General features: G+C 38.0%; 1 protein-coding gene across 1 annotated transcript in view; it reads right to left on the bottom strand.

Moving 5' to 3' along the window:
• LOC124721826 (endoribonuclease Dcr-1-like) overlaps window positions 1-18,057 on the bottom strand; it is a 293,757-nt gene that overhangs the window by 47,579 nt on the left and 228,121 nt on the right. Inside the window, exons 16-19 of the mRNA XM_047246948.1 lie at window positions 15,045-15,258; window positions 11,307-11,482; window positions 8,432-8,610; window positions 173-426 (exon numbers count right to left, since the gene is read on the bottom strand). Coding sequence (XP_047102904.1) covers window positions 173-426; window positions 8,432-8,610; window positions 11,307-11,482; window positions 15,045-15,258 — 823 coding nt within the window. The remainder of the gene's footprint in view (window positions 1-172; window positions 427-8,431; window positions 8,611-11,306; window positions 11,483-15,044; window positions 15,259-18,057) is intronic.

Raw genomic sequence — 18,057 nt, 5'->3', positions numbered from 1 at the left:
GATACATTAATATTCTCTGTCGGTCTAACATCAATAATGAATATGTCTGACAAAAGCAATAGTTTCAGCTGATGCAGCATGAAAGAAATGTAATTTAAATAAAAAAAACTCAACTAATTTCTTTGAATGTTTTATATAGAAGAGGAAGAAAGCATATTGACAAGAACCAAACCTGCTGGAAGTTTCTCTTGGCCAAGTGCAATATTATTAGCTACTTGACATCTAATTTGATCTGCAAGTAAGAGTGCGTTTATCCTATAAAGAATACATGGGAGGCAAACAGCTTTTCGCCATAAAGATGCTGGAAAAGGATGAACAGTACATAACTCTGGAACCAAAATCTGCTTCTGTTCCAGATTTTCACGTTTCGCTTTTTTTGTTTCTTCGCTGCTGGTAGGTAAAGCAACCCCTTTCCGGTTAACATACCTAAAAAAGAGCAAAAATAGCTTCAATTACAATAAGGTTTCATGTATGCTATTATATCTCTCTGAACTGAGAAGCAGTTTACCCTGCCATTGTATAGAGTTTACAATAATTTTGTTACCAATACATAACATACATCTTATTCTCTTGCTCTTAAAATATCAAGATGTGCGTATCAACAATAACGTCCTGTCTTTACTTTGGTCATGAAGAAGTCACCACATAATTCACAAAATTCTGATAAAATTTTAAAAATAAAATGAACTAAAATGACAGAAATCATCTGTAATGAAGCATTATAGCAAAAGACTCTAATCCACAGCAAGAAACTCTTGTATAGAATAAAGGGAGTGTGCCACCAAGTAAGCCTTTTCATTTAAATTTTCTGGGGTTTGCCACTTACTTTTTCAGTTCTGTTGGAAGCCCAGAATTAAATCTGTTTCTTGTTTGCTGACATTAGAGGACAACATGTTGCTTCCTGTTTGCCAAACGTAAACTTAACCTATGGTCAGCTTTTTCCTTGATTCCATAATCCCCAAATTTAAGCTAAAATATAGAATGGTCAAAACAAATGTTTTTGTTACAACAAAGAAGGTACATACCACCCTGAAGTCACCATTCACCTCTGAAAGTGCATCACATAAAAAGAAAAAAAAATGGTATTTTCTGTTAATGCTTATTTCACAAAGCTAAATTGAGGCCCTTATACATGAAATGAGATAAGCCAGCTAGTCATTTGTGTACTCATACAGATGAGTAAAATTCACACATCTATTGTGAAGATATCTATGCAAACCAGTTTGATAAAGGGGTTCCTTTAGTAAGCACAAACAACTGGATGGTGTATAACATTCCGTGTATGGGGGCCTGAAGATGATGCCAATGAGGCACCAAAACTGGTAATAAAATTATTCCATAAATTTATGGCCATTGGATATATGTTTTCTGCTAGTCATTGACCAGTTGCAGTCCAATTCTTTCATTTATACAAGATAGAATTACAGAAACTGAATAGAGAATTGATATGTATCGCACTGATATTCATAAGCCCACCTAATCATTCATAATACCTATGTTAGTCTTCAGTGATTCGATATTCAAAACTGATTCAATTTCCTCCTTGGTTGTTTCATGTAGGTGCATGTGACATAATTCTCTTGGGAGATTTGTTTCTAAACATTCTGCATTCTTATAATACTTAACAGTATTGTCTGTACTGAAATTTTATAACTGGACCATGATTGCCATTTATATTATGATATAGGTCCCATTTCCTCCTACCATCACAGTATGTAATACGTACTATTTGATGAAACTGTTTATACTTATTATTTTTCTTATGTTTTTATGTTAAGATTCTGTTCTTTTAGCTTAAGTATTTCAAGCTCAAACATTTGCTGCAATGAGTCTCCAAAGACTTCTTCAATTCACTTACTTCCTCCAGCAGTCATACAGGTATTAATCTCACTTCATCATTATTAATGGAAGTACATTTCATTATACAAATACTTTAGGGAGTAAAGGCAACAATTCGCCAAATAGATGAGGTACTGAGTCTTTGGAAAGCACATACACTGATCAGCCAGAACATTTTGACAACCTACCTAATAGCCAGTATGTCCACCTTGACCAAGGTAACAGCAGCAACACATTGTGGCACAGAAGCAATGAGGCCTTGGTAGGTTGCTGGATGGACTTGGCACCACATCCGCACACACAATTCACCTAACTCCTGTAAATTTCAGGTAGGGTGGGAAATATACTGTGACACCACATTCAATCACATCCCAGATGTGTTAGGTCTGATTCAGATCTGGACAGTTGGGGAGCAAACACATCAATTGGAACTTGTCACTGTGACCCTCAAACCACTTCATCACACTCCTGGTCTTGTTATTTGGGGCATTACCTTGTTTAAAAATACCACTGCTGTCAGGAAACATCATCATCATGAATAGATACACATCATCAGCAACCAGTGTATGACACTCCTTGGTCATCATGGTGCCTTGCATGAGCTCCTCTGGACCCAGGGATGCCCACGTGAATGTTCCCCACAGCATAATCAAGCTGCCACCAGCTTGTCTCCTCTCCACAGTACAGGTGTCAAGGATCTGTTCCCCTGGAAGATGACAGATTTGCACCCTCCCAACGGCATGTTGAAGAAGGTATCAGGATTTATTACACCATGCAATGCCCTGCCACTGTGCCAACATCCAGTGCTGATGGTCACGTGCCCATTTCAGTTGTAGTTGCCAATGTTGTGGTGTTAATGTTGGCACATGCATGGGTTATTGTCTAAGGAGGCTCATCGCTTGGAATGTTCGGTGCATTTTGTGTTCAGGCACACTTGTACCCTGCCTAGCATTAAAGTCTGATATTAGTTCTGGTACAGTCTGTCACATGTCCTGTTTTACCAGTCTCCACAGCCTATGATGTCCAACACCTGTAATGAGGAGTATAAGAATGTACAAGGGTGGCCCCCGAACCCCATTACATCTGGACCTTGTTTCACCACTTGTTGAACACAAACCACAGCACTCCATGAACACCTGACAAGTTGTGTAGTTTCTGAAATACTCGTGCCAAGACTCTGGGTCACCATAATCTGCCTCGGTCTTTTTTGGTGCTTATCAACAACTCAACACTTCAATTATTCAATAACCTGCTGAATTGTCACTTCTACTACTTAAATTATTTATATTCCACCAAGAACTGTCCATTACCATATTTTCACTACATAACATAATCTGAAATGAAACATGTGCAACAAAGAAACATTATATTTTCAAGATATGGAAAAATCGTTATTTGGTGTGATGAATGGCAGCTTGCTCTGAATGTAGAAAAATTAAGTTAATGAATATGAGTAGGCAAAATAATTGTGTAATATTTGAATATAAGAGGGCTATCCACAAAGTACATTACGTTTTGGAATTAAAAATAAATAAAGTATTGGAAATTTTTTTTTATTTCATACAGATGAAAGCCACCCTTAGATACTACTTTTCTACATAGTTGCCATTTAAATTAAGGCACTTATCATAGCGATGGACGAGCTTGGAAATTCCTTCGTCGTAAAATTCGGCCGCCTGCGCCTTCAACCACGTGGTTACCTCTTCTTGAAGCTGTGCGTCGTCATCAAAACGCTGCATAGCCAACCAAAACGCTGCATAGCCAACCACTTCTTCATTGCTGGGAATAAGTGGAAGTCACTCGGTGCCAGATCGGGACTGTACGGCGGATGAGGAAACAACTCCCACTTAAAAAATTTGAGAACTTCACGAGTGGCATTTGCCGTGTGTGCCCGGGGGTTGTCGCGAATCAGCAAGATCTTTGAGCCCAACTTTCCCCTGCGCTTGTTTTGTATTGCTCTTCTGAGGTTGTGCAGAGTTTGGCAATACCTTTGAGAGTTTATTGTAGTGCCTCTTTCCAGGAAATCTACAAAAATCACACCTTTTCTGTCCCAAAAGAGGTAACCACGTGGTTGAAGGCGCAGGCGGCTGAATTTTACGACGAATGAAATTCCAAGCTCGTCCATCGCCACGATAAGTGCCTTAATTTAAATGGCAACTATGTGGAAAAGTAGTATTTGAGTGTGGCTTTCATCTGTATATAATAAAAAAAATTCCAATACTTTATTTATTTTTAATCCCAAAACGTAATGTACTTTGTGGATAGCCCTCGTAGTATTAGTGGTGTGCTGCTTGACACAGTCACATTGATTAAATATCCTGGCATAACAATGCAAAGCGATATGAAATGGGGTGAGCGCTTAAGGATGATAGTACAGAAGGCAAATGTTTGACTTTGGTTTATTGAGAGAATTCTAGGTAAGTGTGGTTCATCTATAAAGGAGATTGCATAAGAAACACTAGTGTCACCTATTTTGACTACTGCTCTAGTGTTTGGGATTCCCAGCAGATCTGATTAAAGAGACACCAAAGCAATTCAGAGGTGTGATACTAAATTAGTTACTGGTAGGTTTGATCAACATGTAAGTATTATAGAGATGCTTCATTAACTCAAATGTGAATCCGTGGAGGAAAGGCGACATTCTTTCCCCAAAACACAACTGAAGAAATGTAGAGAACCGGCATTTGCAGCTTACTGCAGAACAATTCTAGTGTCACAACATATATTCCACATTAGGGCTGTAAAGACAGTGTAAGAGAAGTTACGGCTCGTATGGAGGCATATAGACATTAATTTTTACCTTGTTCCATTTGTGAGTGGAACAGGAAAGGAAACAACTAGTACAAGGTACCCTCCACCACACACCATACAGTGACTTGCGGAGTATGTACATATGTAGATTGTTGAAACAAACAGAATTATTAGATCTAACAAATTGAAAACTGAATCATACAGTAATCTTATATGGCCAAGGATAACCATCCAAAATGGAGCAAGGTTAACAGATGAATGTTTTTATTGTCTACCAGATTCAGATGAAAGGATGATAATTACTAAAAGACAATTTAAGCTTCATGCAGCAACGGTACCCCAACAATGGGATGACAACTGTATCTAGTAAAACAGTATGAATGCATGTATAACTGTCCCAAACCCAATTGTGCTATGGACCTTATGCAAAAGGGGTATCTCACAGCTTCTGAAAACAAGTAGACTTGCGTACCCATGTGTTGTTAGAAATAGGACAGCAATTATGAATGACAGCCCTTTTATGGCAGTAATTACGGTTAGCAAATATACACTCCTGGAAATGGAAAAAAGAACACATTGACACCGGTGTGTCAGACCCACCATACTTGCTCCGGACACTGCGAGAGGGCTGTACAAGCAATGATCACACGCACGGCACAGTGGACACACCAGGAACCGCGGTGTTGGCCGTCGAATGGCGCTAGCTGCACAGCATTTGTGCACCGCCGCCGTCAGTGTCAGCCAGTTTGCCGTGGCATACGGAGCTCCATCACAGTCTTTAACACTGGTAGCATGCCGCGACAGCGTGGACGTGAACCGTATGTGCAGTTGACGGACTTTGAGCGAGGGCGTATAGTGGGCATGCCGGGTGGACGTACCGCCGAATTGCTCAACACGTGGGGCGTGAGGTCTCCACAGTACATCGATGTTGTCGCCAGTGGTCGGCGGAAGGTGCACGTGCCCGTCGACCTGGGATCGGACCGCAGCGACGCACGGATGCACGCCAAGACCGTAGGATCCTACGCAGTGCCGTAGGGGACCGCACCGCCACTTCCCAGCAAATTAGGGACACTGTTGCTCCTGGGGTATCGGCGAGGACCATTCGTAACCGTCTCCATGAAGCTGGGCTACGGTCCCGCACACCGTTAGGCCGTCTTCCGCTCACGCCCCAACATCGTGCAGCCCGCCTCCAGTGGTGTCGCGACAGGCGTGAATGGAGGGACGAATGGAGACGTGTCGTCTTCAGCGATGAGAGTCGCTTCTGCCTTGGTGCCAATGATGGTCGTATGCGTGTTTGGCGCCGTGCAGGTGAGCGCCACAATCAGGACTGCATACGACCGAGGGACACAGGGCCAACACCCGGAATCCTGGTGTGGGGAGCGATCTCCTACACTGGCCGTACACCACTGGTGATCGTCGAGGGGACACTGAATAGTGCACGGTACATCCAAACCGTCATCGAACCCATCGTTCTACCATTCCTAGACCGGCAAGGGAACTTGCTGTTCCAACAGGACAATGCACGTCCGCATGTATCCCGTGCCACCCAACGTGCTCTAGAAGGTGTAAGTCAACTACCCTGGCCAGCAAGATCTCCGGATCTGTCCCCCATTGAGCAAGTTTGGGACTGGATGAAGCGTCGTCTCACGCGGTCTGCACGTCCAGCACGAACGCTGGTCCAACTGAGGCGCCAGGTGGAAATGGCACGGCAAGCCGTTCCACAGGACTACATCCAGCATCTCTACGATCATCTCCATGGGAGAATAGCAGCCTGCATTGCTGCGAAAGGTGGATATACACAGTACTAGTGCCGACATTGTGCATGCTCTGTTGCCTGTGTCTATGTGCCTGTGGTTCTGTCAGTGTGATCATGTGATGTATCTGACCCCAGGAATGTGTCAATAAAGTTTCCCCTTCCTGGGACAATGAATTCACGGTGTTCTTATTTCAATTTCCAGGAGTGTATATCGAGGAGGCTATGATCAACTTCGTATGTTAGAGATATTAAGAAATAATGTGGTCCAACTTAGAACTTAACCTCTATTACATTAAATTATTAATCCATCCCCCCCCCCCCCCCGTCTCTCTTCTCTCTCTCTCTCTCTCTCTCTCTCTCTCTCTCTCTCTCTCTCTCTCTCTCTCTCTCTCTCGAGTGTAGGGTGTGCATGTGCTGGGTCGTTATATCAGACAAGTCTTGCACCTGGGTCTTCTACAGGGATGTGACCCATGCGGTAAGGAATTAGGAGAGGTTGTGGCAAAAGGATTGGCCAGGATATTGTACAGATTGTGAGAGAGTGGCAAAATAAAACTTTGGGAGGGATGGGAAGGATTGTGGGTGTGATGTTCCTCATTTCTGGGCATGATGATACCTGTATCTTCCACCAGGGCTTCAACTACCTACATGTGTGTATGTGTTCTCTAGTTCAAAAAACAATTTCACAGAAAACAGACAAAATTTTCAGTCTTGTTTATGTGCCTGTTGATAACTCAATGCATCTACTATTCTGTCAACTGTTACCTTTAAATAACCCATCACAATTTGGAAATAATAGTAATGTCCACAGCCATAACACTCAATGTAAAAAAGACCTTTATTACTTCTTACTAAAGTTCTCAGCGAATCAGAAAGGAGTTCTATGTGCGTCTTGATCATTTTCTCAATAAAATAAAATGTCTAATAAATAGTAATGCAGATTCTAAATCTAGCTTAGAATCATCTCTTCCAGACTACCCTTTCTGCTCTACATGTGAATTTTTAATTAAGAATTAGCAGCAAGTGTAGCTTTTATTTTAAAAAATTAAGTGTATCACTTGTTATAGAAGTAATATTTAAGACTAATATGTTCATTCTTATTAAATTTATGGCATTGCACTATTTTGAAATCCATAAATGATCAGCACATTGCCATACTCACAAACAACTCATGTATAGCCTGTAAACTGACTCATTCCGTATCATTTTGATAAAAATTATGCAAATGATCTATAGAACATGTAACTAATAACTAGTTAACAGGCATCCTCATATCTTAGCAGATGTATCACACCATTCTGATGTTTTCAATACTGTATTTTCTTTTCTTTGTCCTTTTGTATTTTGCAAGCAACTGTACACCACCTAATTTGTCTGATAGATTACAACTCATTTTCGACCTTCATAATCAGAAATGAGAGACTAACTACACAAAGTAAACACTATAAAACCACAATCTCATGCCATGTACACTGTATTTTTATACCAAGTCACATTCTGTTTCTGACTATATACAAGTAGAAGGTCTGCATTACCTACTTTTATTCTATTAATTCTACTGTATTATCTATTATGATTCAATGGCTCTTAAAAATTATTTAGATATACGAACATGATGACATGCATCAGGCTCTGTTCAATATCTTATCATGATTAATAGAATTTCACTGGGCCCTAGTTAAAAAAAAATAGACCTAACATAAAGAGCACCATCACTAAGCAGGAACGTTTGGGAAGGAAACTAGACTGTAACCCCCTAACATAAATTTCTAGAATGAAACAACATTATTGGATGACCCTGTGCTGTAATTCATATGTAAGTACATGTAGCACAAGAAATAACAGACTATGCAGGATTTTGTGAAGTGCTGTCACTACTCAAGAAACTGCATTTACTTGAAACTTTGGAGTTAAATATCTTATTTTCATAAGATGTGAATTAGGCACAAAGTACGCTTCACTTTTAGTTTCTTTTCCAACTTCTCAAACTGTACCCACCTGACAGGAAAATAGTATCAAAATTAATTAATAGTAGTCAAGGTTCATTAGCAGTTGATATATTTCAAGTGAAACATAACATCAACTAACCGTGGAGTCAGAAAATTAAGTCTTGCAGATGTGTGATCAACATCCAGAAGTGGTTGTGTATCATTTTGTATCTGGATATTGTACTTTTTGAAATAATATTCATCAAATGTTTTGTATTCAGATCCAGGAAACGTTGATTTGGGATTCAAATGAGAGCAAATTTCAGCAACATAGAAGTACTGTAATTAAAAAAATCAATATTAAAGCAGTAATACAGGTATAGAAACAAGAATATGAGTACATTACGACCGTTTCAAGAGAAATATCCTGGATTTAACAATCAGTCACACACATATAAAAGTACAGTAGAAACACTTTGTTTTACTATGTTTGCTTGGAGCTTAATTTCCTTTACTGAGCACATTTAATAGCAAATACTCTAAAAATTAAATTTTGTTCAGTTGAAATTAGTGCAAATTTTTAGTAATTATGACTGATTTTGATGTAATGATGAAGTGTACCAAATGTACATTGCATCTCCTGTCCAAGTACATTGCATCTCTCAATTTTCTGAAGATGCATTCATTTACAGTAACATCCAAGAATGTTAAGCTTTTGAACCTGTGTAACACATCTTCTGGTTTTGAAACTATAAGTAATACAGTACATCATCATGTGTAGTATCTACACTAACAAATTTGACAGGAGTCCATTATTAAGTAAAGTAACTATACCAGCATAAATACAAACGTTGAAAAAGAAAAACAGTGATATGTATACAGCATGAGAAAGACATCAAGAATAGGCCACAAATAAAGCAAGCTTTCATGAAGCTTTAATCATCACCTTGAAAAAAAATGTTGTTTGTTTGCTTGTAGGTACATGTCTGCAGTCCAGGTGGACAATGAGATTCCCATGGCACAATAGCACGCCACATGAGGAACAAAAACAAAACAACACAGCCCTTTATCACTTTATTAATGTGCTGCACCATTTTGCTCTGGCTCCTCTAACAGTGTGCTAAGATACTGTGGTGCAGAAATTTCAATGTGTACTTGGACAGGAGATATGTATCCACAAATAAAAGAATAATTATATACCTTTATTTTTTCAAAGTTATAACTAAAACTTTATGACTACCTCTCACAGTGAAACATTTATCAGATTCAAGATATAAAATATAAGTTGCTGATGGTCATTTCTTAGGATCACTATTTATAATAAAGGGGTGAACAAAATAATTTGAACAACTGTGCACAAAGACTAAATCTTTATCCGCAGGTTGGCCTTCCTTCTGGATGAATTACAGCTTAGACAGAATTCAGAATGGCCATATACAAGCAAGTAATGTACAACAGTCACAGGGATATGTACACATCCCTCCTACAAAACAATTGTTAATTTAGAAAGTGTCATTGGAAGAAGGAAGGTTAATGTTTAATGTCCTGCCAATGACTGGATCATTAGAAACAGAGCACAAGCTCAGACTGGGGAAAGATGGAAAAGGACATTAACTATTCTGGTTATTGCTTTAAGCAATTTAGGGAAGACCTAAATCTGGATGGTCACCTGAGGATTTGAACCAATATTCTTTTGATGTGAGATACACAAATACAATTTGTGCACCCTAGTCAAAGGGATACACTGTAATCCACCTACAAAAAAGTCACTTATTCAGATAGTGTCATTGGAAGCAGTAAGATTACATCCTAATCATCCTACAGGGAGTGCAGATTGTGGGAGGATGGTGACACTTTTCAAAGTAACCATTCCAAAGGTTAATCTAGTGTTTTAGGATTGTGCCACCCTGGCCATATATCCATAATATCACATGAAGACTCAATTATATTCAAATGAGAGGGCTAAGGGGATGGGAGTGGGGGAAGAGGACGAGCACTTGAGGTGCTGACTTCATCATTGCCCACTAAATCAGTACTGGATTACGCCCTAACTGAGAACTAGGGCTTTATCATCTTCATACAAGAGTTGTTGCCAGGAAACACAGTGTACAGTTTTGTTGAGAGACGGTCATTCACAGTCCTGATATAAACTTGCCCTATAACTTGGCCATGCAGGACTACAAATGAGCCAAGATCACGGTGTGGCAATAAAACCCACATCTTCATGTAGGACTCAGACAGTCAACATAATAGGTTACAATAGGTTACTGTTGGTGATTTGTAAACAAATCCTTCAATTGTGACAAATTTGTCTAGCCAGGTGACATTCACCTGTTGTAGTTATGTTCAGTTTATATGCTCCCTACACCAGCTTCATTGTGTCAAGGCAGGGCATGGTGTAATCAATGATTTTGAAACAGCCTTTTACCATTGATAGTTATACGCAGTTCCTATCGAATAGTTTTTGATCATACATTATCCTGCATGTGTGCCTTTGGCTCAGGAGTTTTCTAAAAAGCTGTTATTTCACGTTATCTGGCACAAAATCTTTCCGTCTCTATCAGTCACCTTCAAAATCTGATTAGTGCACAATGAACTGAAAATAAATGCTTGTTCATTGTGAGATAAGTGCTGTGGCCTGACCACTGTCTATGGCCTCTTCGCCTCTCCCCACTTTCTTTCCATAAATTTCACACAATTTGCAACCCTTCTGTTGGTTGTCACTTTTTCCCAGTTAATGAAATAATCTACTGCCTTGTCAAAAATAACAGTTACAACATTTTCTCTGGTGACAACTAAAATGCTACTGTCTTTATAAACAAAATAGTGTCTGTTCTTGTGAAAACTTATTAGGAGCTTTCATATCCCAATACAATTATATTTCAAATTTGATTATCACAGTTGTCTTTCTAGAATCAAAATAAAAAAGGTTCCCAATTATTTAAAAAGAGAAAAAGTTTATAACATAGCACCTGTCAATACATCACAACAGAAATGGTGTGGTGTGGTGTGCACACATAACACGTTTGCAATACCTGAGGCTGATCCTGATTACGATACCATGGCATTATTACAGCATCATGGTATTTGGAAGCATCAAATACGAACTGCGCTCTTTCTTCCTGAGGAATAGGTTGTGGACGAAGATCACAATCTTTATATATACGTTCTAGAAATTCCCAGTCAACTTCAGCCAGAGATTCTTTGGTTTCTGTAAGAAATGAAGTTTACAAATGAAATCATAAAGTATTGTGAACCATAACACTGATGACGTCTACTGTGATTTAGTTGTTCTTAAAATGTTTATTCACCAATAAAATCACATACTTATTACATTTTATTATTGCTTTGGTTGTCACCAACATCCTATTTTGAGAACCCACAGCAGTGGTGTGACTAAAACTTACATACTATTGTGATAACACTTTATTTTTTAATCACTGCTTCTTCATAAATGTGTGGTGCTGTGTGATAAGACAGTCAGTTGATAGACCATGTTATCTTCCAAAATTGTCTCACACACTTCATGTAATGAGAGTTGCTGCTATGACTGTTGCAGGAAAATGTTTCTCTGGCTCTAAGACTGATTTTCACCTTGATAGAAACATTAATATTTATTTATTCTTTCACAATTACAGCCTATTACATGGGTTATTAAAATACACAACATAAATCTGTACATTTGTAGATAACAATTTAAGAGCATAAAAGAGCACAATTTGATGTCAATGAACAGTAGTCAGCATGAGGGTATGAGCTAGGCATCTGCTTCGGAGGGTGATATGCACCAATATTTACTCAATAGTCATTGAGGATACACTGTTGATAGCCCTTCGGTTCATCTAGGTGGTCAGTTGTTCAACAGCTGCATGTCTATTCACCTGTACACATCTCTGCAGCCATCATTCACCCCTGTCATCTACGGCCTGAGGTGCAGCATGCACACAGTTTACATACTTAGCCATTTTGGAAATGGTTCCACCCTTGGCCAGAAAGCCAGTGATCATGCCCTTCTGGATGTCTGATAAACTGCTACATTTCCACAACATGACAATGACTGTACAGTTTTCCATATCCTCTGATACACTTTACATACCCTCCACTACAAGTGCCATCACCTGCTGTCTGTGATTGGTTATAACACTGACCTCAAACATAGGCGATGGTCACATTAATGTGACAGAACAGTGTATTACCACCACCACCACCACCACCACCACCACCACCATATAAAATTATTTTAAAATAATATTTTATTATAATTTTATATTTTCTCTCTGTAAGCACAAGATGGGTATTCTCCAGACTACTGCTCTTGAAAACGTTGTGAAGCACACCCGACCAATGAAATCAAAGCTCCGTTATAAGTTTCTCAATGCTGAATAAGGTGGGGAATTTTTTGTGATGACTACCACTCTGATGGATCTTGTTAGGAATGGGCATTTCCTCAAATATTTTTTCTCCAGAAATGATTTCCAATTTTGTATCACATCTTGATTGGCCACCACCTCATCATCAAAATGCTTAGGTTTACATCAAGCTTCAACCACAATTGCCACTCAATCCACTGAAACTTTTGCTACTGCTTTTGTGCTAATCGGTCCTATATTCTTTCTTGTCATCCTCCATAAAAAGAGTGTCCTCTAACATGGAAAGTTACTGTCACTGTCTCCAAAAGTTTTAGTTTACTCACAAGATCATTAAGATACTTTAGAACAGAGTAATTCTTGTTCTGGTCTGAAGACGAATCAGAAAAAATTTCAAGATGTTTGACTTTCTCGTTCAGTAATTCTGTCACACAGTGATTTATAAAAGAAACAACATCATTGGCCCCTTTTCTTCCAATATCTTCAGTTAAAGTGTAGAACACAGTAGTTGCATTTGAAAGATCATGAATATTGAAAGACTAAACAGACAACTGCCTTTTGTAATAGACAATGTTAGTACTTAAAAGTTTGGCAAGCACAAATGTTTTTGGTAGTCCCTGAAGATTGCTTCTGTTTAATTAGACTTTTGGCTTCTTAAAAAATCATTTCTCTTTCTTGAACAAAATGTTTCAGCTTTGGCTTTGTGTACCTTGCAGTTAATGGTGATCTTATTAACTTCTTTGATGACTTGTTTCTTCATGTTATTATCTAAATTTGCACACATTCTTGCACTCAGCACTTTCACCTGAGAGGTGTACTTATCAGAGGATGAGCATGTAACACTCCTTGGATACCAAAAAGCTTTATTAAATTTGGTGCTGAATACAGTTTCTATACATTTCACATGAAATGTCCAAATTTAAGAACTCCAAGAGATAAAACTTCTCAGTCTTGTCATTGCTGTAATGACTTTATCTACCCTTAACTGAATCAATGTGATCTTTTACTGTCTTCCCTACTTCTTCCTTAATTTTCCATGGTCTATTTCCATCCTTAATTTTCTGTGGTCTATTTCCTTGCTTACCCCTTCTATCTGAAAGAGACTCACCCAACTACATAAATCTCAGAATTTTCCTCAGTTGTCATCTAGTTATTCCATGTACTGCCGAGAAGGCTTTTCCGCATATACTGATTTCATGTACAATATCACCACATTCCATTCTCACTCTATAGTTAAAATTACACTCTCAAAACTGAGCTCCATCTTCATTCTTCCTTTATCGCCTTCTGTGAATTGGAAGTATTGTAATGAGGCCTACCTTCCATATCGTTACATTTTCTTATAATATTTGATCTTTCTTCACCACTTACTTCGTCAAACACTAACTTATAGTTGTAGTCTTCTCCTAGTTCATGTGACTGAAACCTTAATTTCTTCATGACCATATTCATTTGCTCTCACAGTTGCCTTTTCCTGGCACTGTTACAATCTGAAGGTCTCTGCATTTCATCCTCAGATGAAGTATTCATCATTCAACACAACTAATACACTATTAAAAGTGAAATGAATTACTTACAACTCCTGCATTACTAAACAGAATGCCTCAAAATAAAGCAACAGTTTTCACTTGTACCAACAATGTACAATAAGGAAAATTCTCTGTTCTTGCTTTAACATTGTTTGCCAACTCACAAGAAATCTAAAACTTAATACACAGCATCAGACAAAGCACTTTTTTTTCAGTACCAAGAGACATTAGCACAGTCATTCCCTGCATGACCAATCTGAAATGGATTATAGAAAATGGACTGTTCATATTATCAGACAGGTTGATTAACAATATTAAACACAGAATCCTACATGTCATAGAGATAACTAATGTTTGAAAAAAGTGGACAAAGCACATTCTTTTCCTGTACTCTTAATGTCTACAATAATTATTAATATTATCTCTGTGATGATACTAAAACTAAACAAAAACAAAAGAAAACACCAATTACTGCTATTAAAAAGCCACTACTGATTCTATGTAACTCATACCCATACATTGGTACTACTGTTTCTATTGCTGCTACTGTCACCACACTTTTCCTCTGTTTAGTTTGCTAATTATGGCCACTGTTTCCTTGTAGAGTTCATATATTGGCATGCATACAAGTATTTGTGGCTGGAAAACCAACTGATACACGTCTGCTACGCTAATCCACACCTGTTCCTACATCTAGCTTGCAGCCTTTGCATTTTTAACATTCTTGGAGTCTATGGAGCAAATGTAGAGGTTTTCAGTAAAGTGAACTACTTCTATTTTATTGCAGATCATTATTTTCACGTGTCCCAATTTACAACACGTACTGTGTTTTCAACACCACTCAAATTTTATTTAAAAAAATAATCAAAGTACTCACTTTTTCTCGTAGGTACAATAAAATAAGAATTTTCTGATGCCTGTGGGTCAAACATCATAAGATACTTCTGCAGTCGTAGGACACTTGTGAAAGTGTAATTCAGGAATGTTACGATCATACCAATTTTCTCTTTTGTTAATACCACATTTGTGTCTGACAGTTCTAGGTTGACACTAACTTCACCAGAGCGTGTGAAGATAGGAAAGGGACAGATCTGGAAGAAAACACACACACATTATATGTGATACCAAATACAACACAGTTAACAGAGTTTAAATATCTTCATAATATACAATATGGAAAATGGAACACACATTTTTGTAATAGTAGTATCAGTAGAGAGGCTCAAATCTACATAGTTTCCATCAATACAATTACTGCCATCTTATATTATTTAGTAGTAAACGTAACAACTCATGATGTAGGGGAGGCACTGAGTCACTGAAAGACACATAAACAAGACTGAAAACTTTGTTAGTTTTTAGACTTTTTTTTTAAATATAGCAAAGTTCTCAGGCATATTTTTGTGCCCTTAGATGACTCAGTGCCTCCACTAAACAGTGAATTGTTACCTTTACTCCTAATTATTTACATTCTAGCAGGACTTTCCATTGCCATAGGTACTCCGCCTATACTGCTTTGTACAGTCACTCAAAATACTTGACCAATTCTATAGACTACTTATCACTGACACTAAAGTAAAACATTTCAGGTCATTATACAAGGGCCAATCAAAAAGTTTCCTTTTGAGGATGTTTCTGCAGCATATATGTAACATAGCAAGACTCTGATGTGGATATATATGGGAAATGTCCGCCCCCGGTAGCTGAGTGGTCAGCGCGACTGACAGTCAATCCTAAGGGCCTGGGTTCGATTCCCGGCTGGGTCGGAGATTTTCTACACTCTGTATAACTTTCCTTAGTTCAGAAAATTCTACAATAGTTTTATTCACATTTATCCACATTTTTCATATCCTATTCATCTACTTTTGTTTCTTCCACACAATTTTTATTTGTTTCACCAGGACACCAGTGATGTGTGTAGTAGTTTCCAGAAGAATGTTACAGTATCATTTCTACTATTTAATTAAAATATTTCTTCAGTGCAGAGCATTAAACAAATTTTTCAATTTCATTTGACACTTTCCCACATTTAAAGCCAATTCACACTGGTCATCACATCATATCAAGATCACCATCAGGTTAGGGTGTATTCATGCTGCCTGCAATGTCATGTCATATGCCGTCACATCACATTACATCAATTCACTCAGTCCAATAATGAACAGTTAAAGTGAGCTTATGAGTTACCATTCATGATACAAAGAGTCAGAGTATAGAACTGAAACTGAGGATCTAACACTGATAAAGTTTATTAATGGCTGAAGCAAACTTAATGATGCATGTACTTGATCAATTTTGTGCAGTTAAGTGTTGAGGAGTGAAACAACATTTCAAAACATTGACATTTATTTGCTAGCAAAAACATAAACACACAAATACCTCCAACAATATATATAAAGAAATAAATAGAGCCTGTCTAACTTATCCATTATGTTTTTCTCCTTATGTAACTAACAACATCATAAACAACTGTATTTTCCTCCATCATTAAAGTTGACTTTTTCACTTAAAATGTTAATCAATGAAAATTGCTTCATCCAATATGTTCGTATTTACATACAGTGTGGGCATCAATTCTGTTCAGTTATTGTAAAACCTAAATAAATAATTTGCTTTCAAATATCTGACCTCACTTGTGGAACAACACTCAACGGAAGAAATATCCAAGTCATCATGGAAATTTGCAATTAGCTACAAAAACAATGCACAATGACAAAACAAAGATTAAAAAGAAACAAAAGCACGAAATCCACTACTATAACTCAAGTGAGTGTGGCAAAAATAGGTTAACTTCTGATGTTAGCAAATGACGCCACCATCAAAACTTTCTTGCCAACAAACTGTGATGTGACGTCATTTGATGACAAGCATGAATTGGCCTTTATTCTTCATTTTGTGAACAGACGGGCCCAAATTTCAGAATGAATTTAGCTTTGTGTCCAGATTTCCTCTCACCAATCTGTAGTCCCAAGGATTTCTGGGTATTATAATCAAACAGCTACAGATTTAATTATTTTTATGTGGTGGTCAAAACTATGGTTGGTATAGTGTTCTAATTTCTCATACATGATCCGTCTGTGCTGATTTTCATAGTTTTTATGCTCTTTAATGAACAAATTTTGATTTCTAATTAAATAGTTAATTGCAAAAGACTGTAAGTATTGTTCCTTTGAATGTGAATAACATAAACATGTAAAATGGCAGAAAACCAAGTATACATTTATAATATCTGTAGAAGTGGTCAATTAGTGTTGCTGATTTAAAAAGGTCATTGTTACTGCACTGGGACATGTAAGAGTCAAATGCAGAACACTGAGCTTATGGTATGCTCGTAACAAAAGAAATGCAGTGCGGCGATACTTACCTTTAACCATAGTGAAATTTGGCTTTGACAAAATGTTTCGATGGGAATTTTGAATGTCTCATTGGTCCGAAGAACAGGTCCAACCAGATGGAGAAGGGTATATCTATAAGACTGGCACTACTATTTTTTTCTTTTTCATGTGTGATTTCATCACTGTAATGTTCCGGTATGTGTTGACTCTACACTGTTTCCAGGAGAGGGATTATATTTGAATTGTAAAATTGGCCGGGAAATGAGACAGCAGAATTACACATGACTGCCAATCATGATCGTTTATACATATGGACTATGCTGTTTTGTAATTGTTCTCTCTCTCTCTCTCTCTCTCTCTCTCTCTGTGTGTGTGTGTGTGTGTGTGTGTGTGTGTGTGTGTGTGTGTGTGTGTGTGTGTGTGAGAGAGAGAGAGAGAGAGAGAGAGAGAGAGAGAGAGAGAGAGAGAGAGAGAGAGAGAGGAGGGGGGGGGGGGGGGGGGGGGAGATTCTGTTCCATAAAGCTGACTTTCTGCAGCATAGTTAGAATCTATGGT

Source organism: Schistocerca piceifrons, chromosome X, assembly GCF_021461385.2.
Source record: "Schistocerca piceifrons isolate TAMUIC-IGC-003096 chromosome X, iqSchPice1.1, whole genome shotgun sequence".
NCBI classification, from domain to species: domain Eukaryota; kingdom Metazoa; phylum Arthropoda; class Insecta; order Orthoptera; family Acrididae; genus Schistocerca; species Schistocerca piceifrons.
This window is presented reverse-complemented; position numbering and strand designations above follow the sequence as displayed.